This window comes from Anomaloglossus baeobatrachus, chromosome 1, assembly GCF_048569485.1.
Source record: "Anomaloglossus baeobatrachus isolate aAnoBae1 chromosome 1, aAnoBae1.hap1, whole genome shotgun sequence".
In the NCBI taxonomy this organism is placed as follows: domain Eukaryota; kingdom Metazoa; phylum Chordata; class Amphibia; order Anura; family Aromobatidae; genus Anomaloglossus; species Anomaloglossus baeobatrachus.
In genome coordinates, this window is record NC_134353.1 from 590,923,055 (window position 1) to 590,946,774 (window position 23,720).

A 23,720-nucleotide genomic window follows, 5' to 3' on the forward strand; every position below is an offset into this window, starting at 1 on the left:
TCATGGCCAAAAATTTTGAGAATGCTACAAATATTAATTTTTACAAAGTCTACTGCTTAGGTTTTTCTAATGGCAATTTGCATATACTCCAGAATGTCATAAAGAGTGATCAGCTTAACAGCAATTACTTGCAAAGTAAATATTGGCTAAGAAAATGAACTTTAACCCCCAAACATCATTACATTCCTGCTTTAAAAGGAGCAGCTAACATTGTTTTAGTGATTGTTCCATTAACACAGTTGTGGGTGTTGATGAGGACAGGGCTGGCGATCAATCAGTCATGATTAAGTAAGAATGACACCACTGAACACTTTAAAAGGAGGCTGGTGCTTGGTATCATTGTTTCTCTTCAGTTAACCATGGTTATCTCTAAAGAAACACGTGCAGCCATCATTGCTCTGCACAAAAATGGCCCAACAGGGAAGAGAATCACAGCTACAAAGATTGCACCTCAGTCAACAATCGATCGCATCGTCAAGAACTTCAAGGAGAGAGCTTCCATTGTTGCCAAAAAGGCTCCAGGGCGCCCAAGAAGGACCAGAAAACGCCAGGACCGTATCTTAAAACTGTTTCAGCTGCGGGATCGGACTACCAGCAGTGCCGAGCTAGCTCAGCAATGGCAGCAGGCTGGTGTGAGTGCTTCTGCATGCACTGTGAGGCGGAGACTCTTTGAGCAAGGCCTGGTTTCAAGGAGGGCAGCAAAGAAGCCACTTCTCTCCAGAAAAAACATCAGGGACCGACTGATATTCTGCAAAAGGTACAAGGAGTGGACTGCTAAGGACTGGGGTAAAGTCATTTTCTCAGATGAATCCCCTTTTCGATTGTTTGGGACATCTGGAAAACAGCTTATTAGGAGAAGAAGAGGTGAGCGCTACCACCTGTCTTATCTCATGCCAACTGTTAAGCATCCTGAAACGATTCATGTGTGGGGTTGCTTCTCAGCCAAGGGAATCGGCTCACTCACAGTCTTGCCTAAAAACACAGCAAAGAATAAAAAATGGTACCAGAATGTCCTCCAAGAGCAACTTCTCCCAACTGTCCAAGAGCAGTTTGGTGCCCAACAACGCCTTTTCCAGCATGATGGAGCACCTTGCCATAAAGCAAAGGTGATCACTAAATGGCTCATGGAACAAAACATAGAGATTTTGGGTCCATGGCCTGGAAACTCCGCAGATCATAATCCCATTGTGAACTTGTGGGCAATCATCAAGAGACGGGTGGACAAACAAAAACCAACAAATTCTGGCAAAAAGGAAGCATTGCTTATGCAAGAATGGACAGCTATCAGTTAGGATTTGGTGCAGAAGTTGATTGAGAGCATGCCAGGGAGAATTGCAGAGGTCCTGAAGAAGGGTCAACACTGCAAATATTGACTTGCTGCATTAACTCATTCTAACTGTCAATATAACCTTTTGGTACTCAGAATATGATTGCAATTATATTTCTGTATGTGATGTAAACATCAGACAAACACAATAAAAAACCAGAGGGCAACAGATCATGTGAAAATATAATTTTGGTGTCATTCTCAAAACTTTTGGCCATGACTGTATTGGTCATGAGTGACTTGACACAAGGAATGCAACAGTTGTAGCCCATGTTCTAGATACGTCTGTGTGTGATGGCTCTTGAAGCACTGACTTTAGTTTGGAAAAACGAAGGCTTAGGGGGGATCTAATATAATGTATAAATATATGAGGGGACAGTACAGAGACCTTTCCAAAGATCTTTTTACACCTAGGCCTGCGACTGGAACACGGGGGCATCCGCTACGTCTTGAGGAAAGAAGGTTTAATCATAATCACAGATGAGGATTCTTTACTGTGCGAGCAGTGAGACTATGGAACTCTCTGCCGCATGATGTTGTAATGAGTGATTCACTACTAACATTTAAGCAGAGCCTGGATGCCTTTCTTGAAAAATGTAATATTACCAGTTATGTATATTAGATTTTATGACATGGTATTGATCCAGGGAACTAGTCTGATTGCCATATGTGGAGTCAGGAAGGAATTGTTTTCCCCATTGGAACTTGTTTGCCACATTGGGTTTTTTTTGCCTTCCTCTGGATCAACATGTTAGGCTACGGGTTGAACTAGATGGACTTAGAGTCTCCCTTCAACCTTAAAAACTATGATACTATGATACTATGATACTAGCAGCAGTCTACTCCTTGTGAATCTCCCCCAAATTTTTCATTGACCTTTTCTTAAGAATCCAATTAAAGTTGTGGTTATCCTGGTTGCTTGGGCACCTTTTTTCTACCACACATTTTCATTCCACTCAACTTTCCATTAATAAACTTGGATACATCACTCTGTGAACAGCAATGATCTTTTGTGGCTTACCCTCCTTGTGGAGTGTGTCAATGACTGCTTTCTGGACATCTGTCAAGTTAGCAGTCTTCCCCATGATTGTGTAGCCTACTGAACCATACTTAGGGACCATTTTATGAGAAAATGTCTTTTGGGTTTTCATTGGCTCTAAGCCATAATCACCAACATTAACAGATATAAACACTTGAAATACATCTCTGTTTGTAATGACACTATATAATATATACGTTTCCCTTTTTGTTTTGAATTACTGAAATAAATCAACTTTTTGATGATATTCTAATTTATTGAGATGCACCTTTTATATTAGTTAAAAAGATTAGATTATTATGACATTAAATAGACAGATATTTAGGATTAAAATTAAGTTTTGTTCTGGACCACTCCTTTGTTCGTGGCACAATCCCTTTAACCGCATGACTTTATTTTCAGGGGGAACGTAGTGAGGATTGCTATGTTAACCAAGATCTAGCTGACAAAGATGCCAAGGTATATTATAGAGTAAATTTAGTTTCGATTCAATATATTTATGGTTTTCTAATTATATTTGTATAGTTAACAGTCCTATTAGATATAAATATTTTGTATAATTTACTAGGCACTTTATGATGCAGGAGAAAATAGCAAAAAGACTGATGCGTCTCCATTCATTAACATTTTTACCCAGAGAAGCTTTCCACATTTACATCAAGGTAATATATATAATTAAATGAAATTAAATTAAATTAATTCTGGTACACAATTAATATGCATGTATTTCAAGATTTTAAGGCAAATCTCTTAATTGAGGCATTTTAGCTCCTCTGTGAGCACTGAATGGGCTTTTATGGGTCATATTGCTTGGTTGGCTCTTTCCATGAATTCTCCTAAACTTTAATGAGGCTGGGGCACAGCAACACATGTCTCCATGTATCCCTAGTCTATAGAAGGCAGCGTACAAGAACATCTATCTTTTTATTAAAGCTAATTCGACAAACCAAAGCTGACGATCTTCTACTTGTTGAAACAATTTTTATTTTGCATTCATTTATTCACTTTCACTCCCCTATTTTGTTTCTTCAGTATGTAAAAACTATACAAAGTACAGCAAGCATGACTTAAACAAGGCACTGGATCTGAAGCTGAAGGGAGACATTGAGAGCTGTTTGGTGGCTATTGGTATGTATAGACTGTTGTATAATTGTACATTTGCTCTTATTGCTGATTTCGAAAGTAAAAATACAAAATTAAAAAAAAAAGATTTTTCTGTATACAGTAGACACAATTTAACTCCTTCACCCCCAGCCGATTTTCCGTCTTTTGGGGTTTTTTTTCATCAATCTTGCCATATGTGGGCTATTTTTGACTGTGTTCATTATAAGGTAAAACTAATGCATTGGTGTGATGTCTCACATGTTGGGTGTCTACGAACTCCTACCGACCTAACAGGGGTTAAAAAAAAATCAGAGGTTTGTTCAAAAAATGTGGCGCACTTTTTGCACTATTTTCCATGATCCGTAGCGTTCTAATTTTTCTGTATATGTGGATCAGTGATAGCCTATTCTTTGCATATTGAGCTGATGTTTTTAATGGTACAATTTTTGGGCAGATGCTATGTTTTGGTTGCCTGTTAAAATTTGCGGCAACCAAAAAATGTAATTTTGGCATTTGGAATTTTTTTTTGCTGCTACGCCATTAACAAAACAGATTAATTGATTTTATAGCTTAGTAGATTGGGAATATGTGAATGCGGCGATACCAAATATGTGTATATTTTTTTTTAACTCTTTAATTTTCAATGGGGCAAAATGGTGGTGATTTGAACGTTTAGTGTTTTTTATTTTTTTATAAGGATCAGCAGTCTGGTTGCTCATTCATTTCTGTTGATCACAGCTATGCAGCAAAGGTCAGCAGAAATGATCATGTCTTGTAACAGGTAGCACTCAGCCGGCTGTTACAAGAAGTGAGTCATGTGAGCTACACCAGTCATCACATGACCTTGTGTTACCATGGCAACCATCAGCTCACAATGATCATGTCACGGCACCACCGATGGAACTGGATAAGTGCACGTTTTCCGTGATGGGCATTTAAATTGCACTGCCTCATTTTGACATTGCAATTTAAGGGATTAACAGGCATGGGTGGATCGCATATCCACTTGCGCCTGCGAGGCACACATGTCTGCTGTTCAACTTCAAGACATGTGCAGGGATCGCTGCAGGCTCATCGCGGCAACCGGCGGTGATTACCCAGAAATGACTTTGGATGTACCAGTACGGCCCACAGTCATTAAGAGGTTAAGATAATTTCTTTAAAAAAAAAAACAATGGTTCACATTATTATTATTATTACTGTATGTACTTGGACTGAACCTTCACCCCTTACCAACAAAGAACATACTGGTACTTCCCATATCAGCTCCCTGACTTTGGTGCAGGCTCACATGCTGAGCCCACATCTTTCCCTGCACATGTTGAGTGATCTGATCAGTCGACATGTGCCTCTAACAGCCACAGGGGGATTAGCTATCCATCCGTTGCTGTTAATCAGGCAAATTCCACTGTCAATCTCTGACAGCGGGATTCAACACATGCTGGTAAGAAGTGCATCATTCCTTACTCCCATCGGCGGCCCCATGACATGATCGCAGGGCGCCAATGGGTTGTCATGACAACTAGAGGTCAGATGAGGACCCCTGTTTCTGTCATGATTAACTTTTTGTGAATGCTGTCATAATTTCTGCTATACAGAGCACTGCTGATGCAAAGCAATTAGGAGATCACAGCTTCAAGTCCCCTAAGGGGACTAATAAATACAATAAAAATTGGGAAAAAAGTTTTTAAACATATGAAACCCACAAGTTCAAATCACCCCAATTTTGCACTATTGAAGATAAACCTATAAAACAATACACATTTTTTTTTTGCCGCATTCAGAAATGCTTGATCTATCAAAATATAACATATATTAATCTGATCGTTAAAGGGTGTATAAAAAAAGCCCCAAAAACTCAAAATTCTATTTATTTTGGTCTCCACAACATTGCAATAAAATGCAATAAGAGGTGATCAAAATATTGCATCTACACAAAAATTGTATAGTTACTAACGTCATCTGAGGTCGCAAAAAATAAGCCATCACACAGCCTCAGATTTTGAAAAATAACAATGTTATTGGTATTTACCACTTAAATAAAAAAAACTATGCATCTTTGCAATATATAAACTTGTAATGACCTGGGGAATCAGATTTCCAGGTCAGTTTTACCATAGTGAATATGGTAAATATAAAACAAAAAAATACTAGCGGAATTGAACTGTTGAAATTTTACTGCACTTGGATTTTTTTTTTTCATTTTTCGGTACAATATGTGGCAGAATGAATAGTGTCATTTAAAAGCACAACTCGACCCACAAAAAAAACAAGCCCTAATATGACAAAATTGACGGTAAAACAAAACAGTTTTGATTCTTTTAAGACAGGGAAGAAAGAATGAAAGCGTAAAAATGGAAAATGGTCATGGAAGGGGTAAGAGGGAGTCTGTAAACCAAATTGACAGTACAAACTAAGCACAAAGCATTGTAGGGGATAAAATCCCTATAAAAATCGGAAGTTTAGTGATCTTATTGATGCCTCTGTTCTGCAGAAACTGAAGTTTTAAAGGGAAGGTGTCGAAAAAATTCAATAACTGAAAAAATATAAAGTATTAATGTTTTAATGTTTTGTTTAAATATTATTATTTATTTTTAATTGAGCAAAATATAAAAATAATGTAATAGTTTTATATTTTTCACTGTTAAACATTAGGGGGAGCAGCTGCTGAAATCCTACAAAAATCTTACTGTAGAAATAACTCACATTACAGCTGCAGTAAAGTGGTCAGAATCTGCTCTCCTGTGTGTGATGTTACAGCTCCTCCTCCCAATCCCTCCTCCTTTCCAAGGGGTAACAGAGAATGAAATTTAGGATCACAGTGCGGAGCCATTTTGCTGGTGACCAGAAATGTCTAAAGTGTCACCAAGTACAGCTGGAGTATCACACAGCATAGGATTAGATACACAGCTCAGCAGACGGTATCACACATGAGCGGATTAGATACACAGCTCTGCAGACAGTATCACCAGTACACACACAGGCCGACAGGTGGCAGGCAGAAGGGGAGAGGGGTTGAGCGGGGGGTGCTTTTGGAAACAGTATCAGCGGCGGTGGTGGTGGTAGGTGCGCTGGTACTCACTCACATGCAGAGGCACACAAACACACACAGCAGCGGCGGCGGGGGGCAGAGCGGGGGCTGGGTAGAGTGGAGGGAGGGGGTGTCATTGGAGACGGTAATGGCGGGGGGAAGGGCGGCGGCATCAGCAGTAGCGGGGGCAGAGCAGGGGCTGGGTAGAGTGGAGGGAGTGGTTGCCATTGGAGACGGTAACGGCGGGGGGAGGGGAGGGTAGGCGGCCCGTACTCACACATCCCGGCGGTTGATAGGGGTAAAGTGGAGCAAACAGCATACACTGTGAGCTCCACAATGATGGCGCCAATCTCCTCCCTCTGCTGTGATCTGGACAGTCCAAGGGGCGCGTTCAGATCACACCAGACGCCTACTCTAACGTTACTAAATGGGGTCGGATCCTGACCACTGTTCTCTAAGCACAGGGGCTGCCATAAAGGAGTGAGTAACTGTCGTTACACACAGCAAACCCAGCATGACAGCCCCCATTGCCTTCAGTAAAATTAGAATTAAATAAAAACTAAATAAGCAGTGATTTTAATTTTGCATTAAAAATACTTGATTTCATAATCACTATGTTTAATACAAAAATAAAAACTGCGACACCCTAACTTTAAAGAAATACCATATTTTCCCGTATATAAGACGACTGGGCATATAAGATGACTCCCAAATTTAGAGATTAAAAAAGGTTACAAAAAAATGGGGTCCATCTTATTCTGCGGTGTTTATCATGGGAGGAGCAGCAGTGATGAAGCAGGGTCTCAGGAGGCAAGGGGCGGTACTGGTAGGGTCTCTGCTGGCAGTGGTGGGGTCTGTGCCTGGCAGCGGTGGGTCTGTGCCTGGCAGCGGTGGTAGAGCGGGTTCACAGGAGGCAGGGGAGATGCTGGTGGGCTCTGTGTTTGGCAGTGGTGGCTGTGCTGGAAGTGGAAGCTGTGCTGGTTGTGTGGAGCAGGCAGGTGTCCCAGATGCTCTGTCAATGCTCCGGGCTTCAAAGAAATGGCGCTCGGAGCGGCGCCTGCGCAGATGGCGTTCTCAGCTGAGAGCTCGATCTGCGTACGCATTGACTCCGGGCCATGATTTGAAGCCAGAGCATCTGGGACATCCGCCGCAAAGCCACCGCAGCTTCTGCTGCCAGCACAGCTAGACAGCCACCCATACAGAGAGGCAGCCAGTCATATAGAGAGCCACCTGTTCAGAGAGGCACACACACATACAGAAAGCTACCAGCCACTTTTATCCGAAACATACGGTACAATGCCTAATTATACGCCCTATAAGACGATACCCGGCGTATAAGATGACCCCCAACTTTTGAGAAGATTTTCAGGGGTTAAAAAGTTGTCTTATAAGTCGGAAAATAGGGTATGCTAAGATTGGGTGTTTGGTACAGCCTTGTTTTTGCCAAAAGGCCGAGCTCACCATTTTACCGTGTTTCGTGTTCTTGCAAAGTTGGTTGACAGTGCTGGTTTCCCTGAACTTTTTTCACAAACATTTATTTTTTTTTGTCTCCAATTAAGCCAGTGCTTTTAATCACTACTGAGGAAGATGGGTGCATGCAAAACCAATGGGCAGAATGATAAACTGAGCCTCTTGGCCAACTCCAAAGGTGCAACGAACACTCTAATTAGCATATTTGATTAAACATCAGTTTTTACAAAATGAAGTCAGTTATTAGGACATTAATGGTGGGATTTTTTTTGTAGAGGCTATATCCCCTAATAAGCTTTGTGCTGGCTTATTGTTTAATTTGGACTGACAGACACTCTTTACCGGAAAATTAAAAATCGGCTTGCGGAAGATAAAAATAAAATGGTAAATTAAGGTTAATACTGATTGTACATTCCGTAATAACATCTGCAATCATATTAACAATTTTTGTACACAAATACATTACAGGTTCTTAAACTCTCGAATCATAATTCTCTATCCATTAACGTCTATGGGCCCTACGGCATCTCCATATGACTCCAACGTTGGAGGTTTATGGAAGTTTTTCTGTTTGATTCTGTGTCAAGCTGAGTTAAAAAATATTGCATGCTCCATCACTTGTTTAAAACACATTTAAGGCCCAACTCATCAAAACAAGTGCTGTTCATGCCAATCTTGAAAAGGGGTCGGACACTCCTAATTCAAGAAGAGGTGCCTGCATCGTCATGTATCTGTAGCATCTGACAAGCGACATGCGCCTCTGAGATTTCTAGTGTATGGTTTGTCACAGCACGTCATATTAAATTACATAAGCTATAGCAACCCTCTCGCCACTGACCCTCCGCAACTCCTCCTGTTTTGTCGGAGCTGAGAGAAATTGTTGATTTACTACTAAATTATGTGACTTTTCTAAACTTCAAGCTTTGATGAATTGGGTCCTTAAAGGGAACCTGTCACCAGTTTTTTGCCCTATAAGCTGCGACCACCACCAGTGGGCTCTTATATACAGCATTCTAACATGCTATATATAAGAGCTCAGGCCACTGTATAGAACATAAAATATACTTATAATACTCATCTAAACCGGTCGCTGCGGTGGATGTGGCTCAAATGGGTGTCTTCATCGTCCGGTGCCGGCGACACCTCTTTCGGCCATCTTTGTCCTCCATCTTCTGAAACCATGGTGCATGACATGTCCGACATCATCCACACTCGCCAGCTTTCAAGTCCTGAGCAGTGTGTATGACGTAGGATGCGTCATGGACACAAGCTTCAGAATGAGGACGAAGATGGCCGAAAGAGGAGGCGCCGGCACCGGAGGATGAAGATTCTCATTGGAACCACATCCACCGCAGCAACCAGTTAAGGTGAGTATTATAAAGTGTTTTTAATGTTCTACACAGCGGCCTGGGCTCTTATATACAGCATGCTAGAATACTGTATATAAGAGCCCACTAGTGGTGACCGCAGCTTATAGGGCAAAAAACTGGTGTCAGGTTCCCTTTAATCTACTCTGTATACAATTCTGAATTTTTTTTTGTCTATATTTTTGCTTTTTATTGAACAATAAGACAATAATTCATATCTGTTACATGTAGTGAAAGTTGCTGTAAACAAACCAGGATTCTTTGCTGAGAAGTTGCATCTTGCAATGAAGGTAAGTCAAATACATATTATTTGCAAATATTAAATTAACATTTTATTGCAAAAAAATCCCCAATAGCTGTATTATATGCAGTGGATGAAATAAGTATTGAACACATGAGCTATTTTCTAAGTAAATATATTTCTAAAGGTGCTATCGACATGCATTTTTCACCAGATGTTTCTAACATCCCATCCAATCAATAGAGGCAAACAAATTAAATGATAGATGTACATACATTAACTGATGTGTAATAATGCGAAATGACTCTGGGAAAACTATTGAACACGCTTACTGAAATTTATTCAATCATTCATACAAAAGCCCTTGTTGGTGTTGGTGATTTCTCCTATATGGAGAAACTAGCTGCATACATTGCTCAGGAAGAATTTTGGTCCATTCTTCCACACAAACACTTATCAAATTCTTAAGGTTCTGTGGGCTCCTTTTATGATCTGGGAACTTTAATTCCTTCCATAAATTTTCTATTGGATTCAGGTCAGGTGATTGGCTGGGCCATTCCAGCAGCTTTATTTACTTTTTGTAAAATCATTTGATAGCTTCCTTGGCTGTTTGTTTGGGATCATTGTCTTGCTGAAATGTCCATCCTTGTTCCATCTTCATCTTACTGGTAGATGGCAGCAAATATTATCAAGAATGTCTCACTACATTTGTCAATTCATCCTTTCTTTAACTATATGCAGATATCCAGTGCCATATGCTGAAAAACAGCCCCACACCATGATGTTCCCACCAGTAAACTTCACTGTTAGTATGGTGTTTTGAGGGTGATATGCAGTGCCTTTTCATCTGATAAGTATTTTACAGGCTTGTTTAAACATTGTTGAGCAAACTTTAAAGGGAACCTGTCATCAGAAATTTGACTCTCAACCTAAAGGTTTCCCCCTCTGCAGCTCCTGGGCTGCATTCTAGTAAGTTTCCTATACTTTTTGTGCCCCTTTTTAAACCAAAAAAATACTTTATAATGTTATACCTTTTGGTATGAAAATCTTGTAAATTCTCCATGGGGGCGGGCCGTCTGGTGTCCGTTGCTGTCCCTCCTGCAGATTGACGCCATCCCCCATTGCTCCATTTCATATCCCAGGACGCCGCCCACTGCGCCCGAGGTCCCTTGCACGCCAGGACACCTGGTGACGTGGTCGCAGGCACGAGAGTATGGGCGGCGCTGTGATTGCATCGCAAGTGCCCGCCCATACTCTCGTGCCCGCCCTTTCCCCTCTGCCTCCAGCATTCTGCGCTGGCCAAATGACCAGACGTCACCTCCTTCCCATCGTACCCTGCAGCAGGAAATAGATGGGAGGAGTGGAGCAGCACAGCACAGGAGAAGCGGAGAGGATCTGAACGACATACAGAGGGGAGAGCGCAGCCATGAGAGTATGGGCGGGCACTTGCGATGCAATCACAGCACCGCCCATACTCCCGCGCCTGCGACCACGTCACCAGGTGTCCTGGCGTGCACGGGACCTCGGACGCAGTGGGCGGCGTCCTGAGGGATGATTTGGAGCGTGGGGGGATGGCATAAGGGACAGCAATGGACACCAGACGGCCCGCCCCCATGAAAAATTTACAAGATTTTCATACCAAAAGGTATAACTTTATAAAGTATTTATTTTGGTTTAAAAGGGGGCACAAAAAGTATAGAAACCTTACTAGAATGCAGCCCAGGAGCTGCAGAGGGGGAAACATTTAGGTTGAAAGCCACATTTCTGATGACAGGTTCCCTTTAATCACGCTTTATGTTTAGCAGTGCAGTCTTGCATGTTGAGCATGCATAGAGGACATGGAGGTTGAATGCATTACTTGTTGTTTTTTTATAAACAATTGGCTCTTGAAAAACTCCTCTGATAATTATTTTCACTCCTCATTAAGAAATCTTGCGGGGAACACCTGGGTATGGCAGGTTAATGATCCACTTCCAGATTATAGCCCATTAGGCTCACTGGAATCTAGAATAGTTTATAAATTATTCTGTAATCAATGCCATCAGTATGTTTTGTGACAATATGGTTGTGAACGTCTTGGGACAGCTCACTGGTTTTACCCATCATGAGATATTTTGTGTGGACACTTGGTAATGGGACACCTTCTTATAGGCCATCAGTTGAACCAGCTGACAGCATTACTTTCTAATTACTGATAGATTTCAGCCGGTGTCATGACTTTCTGCGGCTTTTTGCACCTTTTTTTCTTTATGTGTTCAATACTTTTTCCGTGTCATTTCTCAGTATTACACATAACTTAATTTATGGTCATCTATGGTTTGATTTCTTTACCTCTGTGTATTGGTTGGGTTATTACTAACATGTCATTAGAATTTCTTGTCAATAGCACCTTTTGAAGTAAATTTACTTCACCTCTTTACTTAACCTATTGAAGGATCTGTTCACACTACTGCTAAACCTTTTTGTTGTCCTGTCCATTATAGGAGCAGAACTTCAGAAAGCAGCTGGGGACGGATTTGTTATTGAATGTACAGCAAAGCCTTTTCATCCCCACTGATTATAATGAGCTCCCTCAACTTTATATCCTTGTGTCTATCTCATTTCAAACCCAAGTTCTTGTCTCTATCAAGTCCACACTCAGTTCATCTCCTCGATGCTCCGCTGTGCCCTTATAGGTCATCTCTTCAGTGATCCTGTGTGATCTAAGGCCTTCATCTCAGCGTTGCTCTCTGCTATCAGGCTATGTCATCAATGCTCCTCTCTGCCATTAGGCCATCTTCTGAGTGTTACTCTCTCTGCTTTGAGGCCATCTCTTGAGCACTCTTTTCAGCTCTCAGAAAACCTGTCATGTTGGGTAATACTATTAACCTGCAGACATAGAATTAATCTGCAGCTAGTGTGAAGGTGCCTGACTGCTGTACTGAAAGTGTAGCACTGTGACAAAATTAACTTTATTCCTATTGGGAGCTGTCGACTCTTTATAACCTTATACCTGCACGTTAATAGCGTTATCAGACCTAATAGTATTGTGATATATATATATATATATACACACACTCAGTACAGACCAAAAGTTTGGACACACCTTCTCATTCAAAGAGTTTTCTTTATTTTCAGGAGTCTGAAAATTGTAGATTCACATTAAAGGCATCAAAACTATGAATTAAAACATGTGGAATGAAATACTTAAGTGTGAAACAACTGAAAATATGTCTTATATTCTAGGTTCTTCAAAGTAGCCACCTTTTGCTTTCATTACTACTTTGCACACTCTTGGCATTCTCTTGATGAGCTTCAAGAGGTAGTCACCGGAAATGGTCTTCCAACAGTCTTGAAGGAGTTCCCAGAGATGCTTTGCACTTGTTGGCCCTTTTGCCTTCACTCTGCGGTCCAGCTCACCCCAAACCATCTTGATTGGGTTCAGGTCTGGTGATTGTGGAGACCAGGTCATCTGGTGTAGCACCCTATCACTCTCCTTCTTAGTCAAATAGCCCTTACACAGCCTGGAGGTGTGTTTGATGTCATTGTCCTGTTGAAAATAAATGATGGTCCAACTAAACGCAAACCGGATGGAATAGCACGCCGCTGCAAGATGCTGTGGTAGCCATTAACCTGCGATTTCTGAGGCTGGTGACTCAGATAAACTTATCCTCCACAGCAGAGGTGACTCTTGGTCTTCCTTTCCTGGAGCGATCCTCATGTGAGCTAGTTTCTTTGTAGCATTTGATGGTTTTTGCCACTGCACTTGGGGACACTTTCAAAGTTTTCCCAAGTTTTTGGACTGACTGAGGTACAGTTCTTAAAGTAATGATGGCCACTCGTTTTTCTTTACTTAGCTGCTTTATTCTTGTAATAATACAAATTCTAACAGTCTATTCAGTAGAACTATCAGCTGTGTATCTACCAGACTTCTGCACAACACAACTGATGGTCCCAACCCCATTTAAAAGGCAAGAAACCCCACTTATTAAACCTGACAGGGTTCACCTGTGAAGTGAAAACTATTTCTGATGACTACCTCTTGAAGCTCATCAAGTGAATGCCAAAAGTGTGCAAAGCAGTAATCAAAGCAAAAGGTAGCTACTTTGAAGAACCTAGAATATAAGACATATTTTCAGTTGTTTCATACTTTTTTGTTAGGTATTTCATCCCACACGTGTTAATATTCATAGTTTTGATGCCTTCAATGTGAATCTACAATTTTCAGAGTCAGGAAAATAAAGAAAACTCTTTGGATGAGGTGTGTCCAAACTTTTGGTCTGTACTATATATATATATATATATATATATATATGGGTGGCAATATTTTTTTCATTTTGCTACAATTTGCTACATGGACAGACCTGTGCTGAGGTCAATAGAGGGATAGTTATATCCTAGGCTAAATAGATGAAGACATAGATAGATATGTGATTATTTATAAAGTGAGTTGAAACCAGAAGTTTACATACACTATCTAAAAAGACACATCTGCATGTTTTCCTCACTATCTGACATGAAATCAGAATACACCTTTAATTTTTTTAGGTCAATTAGAAGCCAAAATTATTTATATGACCAAATGGCAGAATAATTAGAGAGAGAATGTTTTAAGGCAGTTTTATTACTTTCTACAAAGTCAAACGTTTACATACTGTAGATAATGTTATAGAATAGACAGCTAGATAGATACCATAGATAGATACCGTATTTTTCGGACCATAAGACGCACTTTTTTTCCCCCAAATGTTGGGGGAAAGTTGGGGGTGCGTCTTATGGTCTGACTATAGGGCTGCGGCCGGGAATGAGGGTGCTGCGGGTCATCGGGGGCACGAGCAGGCTGTAGCAGCGCCTGCTCGTGACCACGTGGGCTCGCTCATTACATATGCATGCATATCCTCCCGCCCATTTGTCAGTGCAGAAGCCGGCGCTGACAGGTGGGCGGGAGGACGAGCGGGGACGAGCGGGGACGCGCGCATAGCAAAGAGCCAGCCGCATGATCACCCCTGGCAATTACAGCCTGGAGTGATCATGTGCGGCTGTATTCACTGCCCCCGCGCGTCATCATCAGCGCGGGGTGCAGTGAATCAGTACACTCACCCGTCCCCGTGTGTGGAGCCGTCCCCCTGCTGCACGCGATGTCTTCCTGTCTGTGCCGGTCAGCTGATCTGTGCTGGTCAGCTGATCGGCACAGACAGGAAGACATCGTGTGCTGCAGGGGAACGGCTCCACACACACAGGTCAGTGGTGCAGAGAGGAAGATGATCGGCTGCAGGGAGTGAGGAAAAGGTGAGTATAAACGTTTGTTTTTTTCTCTGTGCTATAGGATACAGGCCATATACCAGGATGGTATATGAGCATGATGGGGGCATATAGCAGAATGGGAGTATATGAGCAGGATGGATGGGGGGTATATGAACAGGATGGGGGTATATGAACAGGATCGGGGGTATATGAACAGGATGGGGGTATATGAGCAGGATGGATGGGGGGTATATGAACAGAATGGGGGCATATAGCAGGATGGGAGTATATGAGCAGGCAGGATGGGGGTATATGAACAGGATGGGGGTATATGAACAGGATGGGAGTATATGAGCAGGATGGATGAGGGAATATGAGCAGGATGGATGGGGGGTATACCAATAGGATGGGGGTATATCAATAGGATCGGGGTATATGAACAGGATGGGGTATATGAACAGGATGGGAGTATATGAGCAGGATGGGGGAATATGAGCAGGATGCTGGTATATGAGCAGGATACTGGTATATGAGCAGGATGGGGGTATATGAGCAGGATGGGGGTATATGAGCAGGATGGGGGTTTATAGCAGGATCATATGCAAGGCAGGAGGATCATTACCAGGATGGGGTACCTTAGTAGAGAATTTGGGGACATTACCCCCATAACAGTGTCAGCAGCAGATCCTCACCCCTTATCAGTGTGTCATGACCACATTTTTTGCTTAAAGTTTTATTTTCTCATTTTCCTCCTCTAAAACCAGGGTGCGTCTTATAGTCCGAAAAATACGGTAGATAGATAGATAGATACCGTAATTTTATTTCTTGTTTTTTTGCATAATTGGCCCCCAAAAGAGCTCCTAGCAAATCTCTGGGGTACATATATTTCTTTTTTCTTTGTTGTACATATTTCCACTGTAGTTGAGGCATCTCTAGGACCCTTAGTTACATGGAAAATATGTGATAACTTACAAGCTGATCTGGGTGAGCTAGGACCCAGTAGCACTGTGTCAAGCAGAGACCCAGCAATTATGTGAGGGTTGGGTCAGCTAGGGCTGTGCTGAAGCTTTTATTTACCACAAGGAGCTCACAGAGCGCTCTGTGCCTGCGGTGATAAACCACTTCTGCCTTTTCAAGGGACACTCAGTGTGAGCTTAGCTGCTCAGTGCTAATGCTGTTCAGTGATACATTGATTTTGGTAGAGCGGGACACCTGGCTCACTGCCGGGCTCACTGGGATAGAGAGCCAAATACGGGACAGCCCTATATGGATCAGGAACAGTTGTGAGACATGCATATTTATACCACTAAAAAGCCTGAACATTTCATCTACTTGCACTAGATTTTTTTATGAAATAACTATACAATTCAGTGAATCAATACTCTAGAGTAGAAATTAAAAGGGTTTTCCAAAAATGTACATTTATCACTTATATTCAGACTATTAAAGGGCAGAGATCCCCACAATTCAAAAGACAAGGGTCCCCGGATCATATTTCATTTTTGCTATCACAATCAGACGTAGTTAGTTATTAAATAGAGTGAGCACAAGTGTGACCTATCATTCATTTCAGTATCGATGAACATCAATATCCATGTGTTATATTAAGTTACAATCAGCCTCACAGATTTTTAACACTAGAAGTCCCAGAGAGGGGTCATTTAACATTTCTACCATTGGAACCCTATGGAGCTCGAAATTCCTGGGACTTCTAGTGTTAATAGAACCACAGGGTGTATGAAAAACCTCCCTTCCATCCCTCCATTAAAACTCCTCCCCAATACAAAGTGAGAAGGTAGAACTCTTTTATAGGAAGCATTGGGTTCTCAGAGATGGAAACTCAATGAAATGAACATTATTACTTATTTGGTAGAGAAGGGATAAATGCCCATTCTGAGACAAACCTAATATGAAAGGTTCTGAGAAAATATAAACAATATATACAATTATCATATTAAAATATAAATATTATTAAAATAGAAATAACATATATATATATATATATATATATATATATATATATATATATATATATATATATATATATATATATATATATATAATTATATCTTTTCATAAATAATTATTTTCTCCTCAGAAATATACAGTAATACATTTTTTTTCTAAAATATCAATATACCAACAATTTCCTCAGGTGCACCAGTGAGTGTCCCATGTATGATTACACATCACCCTTTGGAAACTAATAATTCACATCCCACTAGTGTAGCTCAAGGTTTGTTTTTTTTTCCACTGATTTGAAATGCTGTTATTCTCCTCTCTAGATCTCAGGGTTCGATCCCAAAACAATACACCGGTAACCCAATAATTTACATTTTGCCATCTTATGTTTGTTTTGTTATATTTTTCACATCATGCTTACAATTTCTTTATGTTTATATGTTTTTGGGTGATTTTTTTATTGTTTCTGATATTGTTGCTCGTTTATGTTCTATGTGAGTAAATCTGTAACTTTTAATCCGCAGCTTTGCATTTTTTTTCTATCAGGGGGCGTGTTCCTCATGGTATACATGTGTGTGTGTGTGATATATATATATATATATAATGTATGTATGTATGTATGTATGTATATATATATATATATATATGGTATAATGGTATATATCTTTTTAAATCAAGACTTTAAAATTGTATGTTATGTGACAAGGGTTCTCTCTCAAACATGTCAAAAGAAATCACTTTGATTACCTATTGACTGTCTCCAATAAAAAGACTGAACATCTCATCTAGTTGCACTAGATTTTTCATAAAATAACTGTACAATTCAGTGAAGGAATACTCTAGAGTAGAAATTAAAAGGGTTTTCCAAAAATGTACATTTATCACTTATCCAAAGGCTATTTAAAAAGCAATTGTCCCTGGACTATATTTCAACCTTGCTACCATTATAAGTAGCAGTATAAATAGAGTGAGCACAATTGGGATCTGTCATTCATTTCACTATCCATGAACATCAATATCCAAGTGTTATACTAAGTTACAATCAGCCTGACAAATTTGGAATAGTACCACAGGGGGAATAAAAGACCTCCCCTCCATTAAAACTCCTCCCCATTACAAAGTGAATCATTGGGTTCTCAGAGACAGAACCTGAAATGAACATTTATTACTTATTTGGTCGATAATAGATAAATGCCTATTGTGAGACAAGCCTTTTCAGAGCACCTTTTCATCTTTTTTTACTATGTTATATTTATAATGTGGAAAAAAATGAAATTGGTTGTCATCAAAATTGTATATTTGTCTTACTTTTGCAACTTAGAAGTACTACAACATGTTGCAATTTGTTAAATGTGATTAAGGATTAATTGAAACAGCTTAACTCCCAATCTGCACAGTCTCTAGCATCTTTTATGCACCTTCTGTTTATTCTGAAAGATCTAAGCTCAACTCTGTTCATCTAATATATAAAGCTGAATGTGTGTATGTATGTGTGTATGTAGGTATTGTGAGGTAGCGTGTTCGGCTGCGCAGCAGAAGACACGGGATCCAGGCATTAAGGTTCACAGCACACGGTTTAATGTCCAAACAAAAGTCCACAACAATATACATGTGCCTCTCCAGCAGAGAACTCAGGGAGTTCTGTTCACTCCCTCACACCCGGCACACCTGCCCTTGTTCCTGTTTCCATTTAACCCTTCCTTCAGCCTGTAGGGAAACGGCATTAACCCTAGAGTGGATTTACTTTCTATCATGGAGTGAGCACAACCGGGGCGAGACATACCGGCCGTCATAGATAACCCCGGTCACAGTCTCACATACCCCCCCCCTCAGTTCAAGCGTGCGGGGTTGAACTCCCGCCATCAAACACTGGCCGCGGGACAAGGCATCGGCGTTGCCCTGCAACCCACCGGCCCTTTGTTCAACCGTAAACCGGAAGTTCTGCAGAGAAAGGAACCACCGGGTAACCCGGGCATTCCGTTCCTTGGCGGACCTCATCCAGACCAGTGGAGTGTGATCCGTCACCAAGCGAAACTGCCATCCCAGCAGGTAATAGCGTAGGGACTCCAAGGCCCACTTGATCGCCAGGCACTCCTTCTCCACTACGCTATAATTCCGCTCGGGAGGGGTGAGCTTCCTACTTAAGAAGATGACGGGGTGTTCCTCCCCCTGAACCACCTGAGACAGCACTGCCCCCCAGGCCGACCTCTGAGGCGTCAGTCTGTACTATGAACTCCTTCCGGAAATCAGGGTGTACAAGAACGGGCTGTCCGCACAGGACCCCCTTCAGGGCCTGGAAGGAGTCCTCGGCCTGCGGAGTCCAGCGCACTATGACGGACTTCTTGCCTTTGAGAAGGTCCGTCAAGGGGGCTGATAGTCCCGCAAAATCCTTTACAAACCTCCTGTAGTACCCCACGATACCCAGGAAGGCCCTAACCTGCTTCGTGGTCAGGGGTCTAGGCCACTTCTGGATCGCCTCAACCTTGTTAATTTGGGGCTTAATCACTCCTTGGCCTATCACGTAGCCCAAGTAGCGGGCTTCCGTGAGTCCCAACACACATTTCTTGGGATTGGCTGTCAATCCGGCTGTTCGAAGCGCGTCCACCACCGCTTGTACCTGTTCCAAGTGGGTCTGCCAATCGGAGCTGTAAATAATGATGTCATCAAGGTACGCTGATGCATACGCCTGGTGGGGTTCCAGCACTAAGTCCATCAACCTCTGGAATGTGGTGTGGCCGGAGCGCCATGTAACCCAAAAGGCAAGACAACATAGTGGAAGAGACCCTCCGGCGTAACAAAAGCGGTTTTCTCCTTGGCGGACTCAGTCAGTGGCACCTGCCAGTACCCCTTGGTTAGGTCGAGCATGGTAAAATATCGCGCCTGTCCCAGCCTATCAATCAGCTCATCCACCCGGGGCATGGGGTAGAGATCGAACTTGGATATTTCGTTCAATCTCCTAAAGTCATTGCAGAACCTTAAGGAGCCATCGGATTTTGGTATTAGGACAATCGGACTAGCCCATTCACTCCGGGATTTTTCGATGACCCCCAGGCGTAACATTGTCTTTACTTCCTCTGATCTGGCTTGTCGTCGAGCCTCCGGTACCCGGTATGACTTCAGGCGTACCTTCAGGTGGGGCTCGGTGACAATATCATGTCGTATCAGACTGGTCCTACCGGGCAGCTCGGAGAAGACATCGGGGTTCTGCTGAACCAACCGTCTGGCCTCTCGCCTCTGAGTCTTGGTGAGGGCTTCTCCAATCCTTACTTCCGGTTCGTCCTCTCCGGAGGTCGCTGGAGCCGGAGGTGAACGACCCGAAGAGGAGGGAGATGGGGAAAAAACAGCCATCAGGCTTTCCCGTTCCTGCCAAGGTTTTAATAGGTTGACATGGTATATTTGTTCAGGTTTCCGCCTACCGGGCTGCAATACTTTATAGTTAACCACCCCGACTCTTTCCTTTATCTCGTAGGGGCCTTGCCACTGAGCCAGGAATTTACTCTCCGCCGTGGGGATTAATACCAACACCCGATCCCCGGGTTTAAAGGTCCGCACGGTGGCTTGTCTATTGTAGCGGCCGCTTTGCGCGGCCTGAGCCTCCTGTAAATGCTCCTTCACAATTGGCATGACCGCGCTTATGCGGTTCTGCATACCCAAAATGTGTTCAATCACACTTTTGTGGGGGGTGGGCTCTTGCTCCCATGTGTCCTTTGCCAGGTCCAACAATCCCCGGGGATGTCGCCCGTATAACAATTCAAAAGGCGAAAACCCCGTGGATGTCTGTGGCACCTCACGGATGGCAAACATCAAATAGGGAAGCATCATATCCCAGTCTTTCCCGTCTTTTGAAATCACCCTTTTGAGCATGGTTTTCAGGGTTTTATTGAAACGCTCGACTAAACCGTCCGTTTGAGGATGATACACAGACGTATGCAACTGCTTGATCTGGAGTAGCCGGCATAGCTCTTTGGTCACTTTAGACATGAATGGGGTCCCCTGATCCGTAAGGATCTCCTTGGGCAACCCCACCCGGCAGAACACAGCAAACAACTCCCGAGCTATAAGCTTTGCTGCAGTATGTCTGAGAGGTATCGCCTCGGGATACCGGGTGGCATAGTCAACGATCACTAGGATGTGTTGGTGCCCTCGAGCGGACTTTACGAGGGGCCCCACCAGATCCATTCCTATCCGTTCAAAAGGGACTTCTATAATGGGTAACGGTACCAACGGACTGCGAAAATGGGTCAGGGGTGCGGTAAGCTGACACTCCGGGCAGGTTTCGCAGAACCGTTTTACCTCCCCAAAGACCCCGGGCCAATAGAACCTTTTGCACTATTCGCTCCTGCGTTTTCTTGACCCCTAGGTGGCCACTCATCAGGTGTTTATGAGCCAAGTCGAGGACCCGCCGGCGATACGGCTGGGGCACCACCAACTGCTCTACCCCCACGCCCCGTATTTCATCTACCCGGTAGAGTAAATCTTGCTTAAGAGCGAAATGGGGGTACCTTACCTGGGCACCGGGCAGCTGTGCCACCCCGTCAACTGCTGTCACCCGACTCCGGGCATGTATTAACGTAGGGTCCTGGAGTTGGCCTGTCCCAAACGTATCTGGGGACGCCTCCAACTCCGGGATGGGCTCGACCATCTCAGCCTCTCCTGCCAATACCTCTAGGGGTGACCTATCGGGTTCACACTCTGTCTCTACGGCAGGCGTCCCGGATTCAGGATTGTAGGGCTCAGGTCCCGGACTGACCAATATCTGAGGGGACTTAGGGGGTCCCCTCCATAAAGTCCAAAAATAGGGCAGATCCCTTCCTAGGATCACGTCATAAGGAAGAGTGTTAAGAAGTCCCACCTCATGTTGCACCTGACCGCAAGGTGCTGTGATGGTGACAATCCCCGTGGGATAGTCTCGGCGGTCCCCATGTATGCAAACCACCCCCACGGTACGTCCTGTGGCCTTTACTTTAGCGCTCAAGGTGGATCGCACAAGGGTCACTAAGCTTCCGGAATCCAACAATCCTGTAACCGGACATCCATTCACCTGTATTTGGCACAAGTGGGGCTCCGTCTCTGGGGAGACCAGGTCAGCGGTACACACCACCTGAGCATACATTGAACCCCGCCGGGTAACCCCACAATCCATGGGCTCCGTGGTGAGTGGACACTGGGCTTCCATATGTCCCACCCGCTGGCACCGCCAACATCTAATAGGGAAGGAAACCCCCTTGACGGGTTGTCGTTTAGGGTACAGAACCTTCCGGACCTCAGGAACGGCGGGCGCGGCCTCAGACGGGACGGTAGGGGACTTCTGCACCGTTGTCAGCGGTGGGTCCTTGGCCCTAGGCTTGGAGGGGCCGGACCGACGGGCGGTACGCAAAGTCTCAGTGTCCCGTATCAAGTCCTGCGTAGCCACATGCCGCTCCACCAGGCACACTAATTGGTCGAGGGTACTCGGGTCACCCTGTCCTACCCACCGTTGAACGGTGACGGGTAAAGTGCGCACAAAACGATCAACTACTACCCTTTCCACCATTTGCGCCGGGCTCAGAGTGTCAGGCTGCAACCACTTTTTTACAAGATGCAACAAGTCATAGGCCTGGGAGTGTACGGGTTTGGCTTCCTCATAGAACCACTGATTTACCCGCTGAGCCCGTACATAGGTATTCACCCCCAACCGAGCCAGTATTTCGGCTTTCAGGGTCACATAGTCAATGGCGTCCTCGGTACAGAGGTCCAGGTACGCTTTTTGGGGTTCCCCCGTCAGATAGGGCGACAATACCTCAGCCCACTGGGGGGTCGGCAGCTTTTCCCGCTCGGCCACCCGCTCAAACACCGCCAGGAATGCTTCCACATCATCCCCCGGGGTTATCTTTTGCAACGCTTGTCTCACTGCTTTCCGGACGCTGCCGTCGTCACCCGGTCCCGGGGTTGTTGCTGCCGGTCCGGCACGGATCGACTTGGCCAGGAGAACCATCTTTTCTTGGTGCCTTTTTTCCTGCACTTGCAAGGATTGCTGCTGACGTTCCAACGCCCGGAGCAGGTGTGCATTGGTCTGTTGCTGCTGTTCATTAGCCTGTTGTTGCTGTGCATTAGCCTGAGCCAGCTGCTTTAGTATGTCCTCCATGGCGTCACCGGGTTTTGGCTGTAGTATAGCCGCTCGAATCCAGGACATGTGCTACCGGGTCACCAGGGATGGATGCTACACCTCACCGGGCTGGCATGCCCGCATTCTCCACCATATGTGAGGTAGCGTGTTCGGCTGCGCAGCAGAAGACACGGGATCCAGGCATTAAGGTTCACAGCACACGGTTTAATGTCCAAACAAAAGTCCACAACAATATACATGTGCCTCTCCAGCAGAGAACTCAGGGAGTTCTGTTCACTCCCTGACACCCGGCACACCTGCCCTTGTTCCTGTTTCCATTTAACCCTTCCTTCAGCCTGTAGGGAAACAGCATTAACCCTAGAGTGGATTTACTTTCTATCATGGAGTGAGCACAACCGGGGCGAGACATACCGGCCGTCATAGATAACCCCGGTCACAGTCTCACAGTATGTATGTATGTCCGGGATTGTTATCTGCACCATCGCAGCTACAGCTACACGATTTTGCACACTCACACTTCTGGACCTCGAGAGCATCATAGGCTATGTTTTGAGGGGAAATTTTAACCCCGCCCTTTACAGTTATTCAACAAAAAACCTGCCTCCATTAAAGCGAATGGAGCTGGGAGCCACAGTGCAGCCTGAACTTCAGAAGAATGCACAGCCACGCCCTTAAATGGAATGTTGGCGTGTCACAATGCAGCCAGGGAAAGAGACAAACATAGACAGGGAAAGAGGCAGACACAGACAGGGTAAGAAACAGACATAGACAGCGTAAGAGACAGACACAAAGAGACAGACACAGACAAAGAGACAGACTGACAGGGAAAGAGACAGACAGGGAAAGAAAG

General features: G+C 43.7%; 1 protein-coding gene across 1 annotated transcript in view; it reads left to right on the forward strand.

The window, feature by feature from the left end:
• The window catches only part of LOC142245378 (annexin A1-like), a 69,961-nt gene that overhangs the window by 35,933 nt on the left and 10,308 nt on the right, over positions 1 to 23,720 (forward strand). Inside the window, exons 8-11 of the mRNA XM_075318038.1 lie at positions 2,769 to 2,825; positions 2,935 to 3,028; positions 3,399 to 3,494; positions 9,570 to 9,628. Coding sequence (XP_075174153.1) covers positions 2,769 to 2,825; positions 2,935 to 3,028; positions 3,399 to 3,494; positions 9,570 to 9,628 — 306 coding nt within the window. The remainder of the gene's footprint in view (positions 1 to 2,768; positions 2,826 to 2,934; positions 3,029 to 3,398; positions 3,495 to 9,569; positions 9,629 to 23,720) is intronic.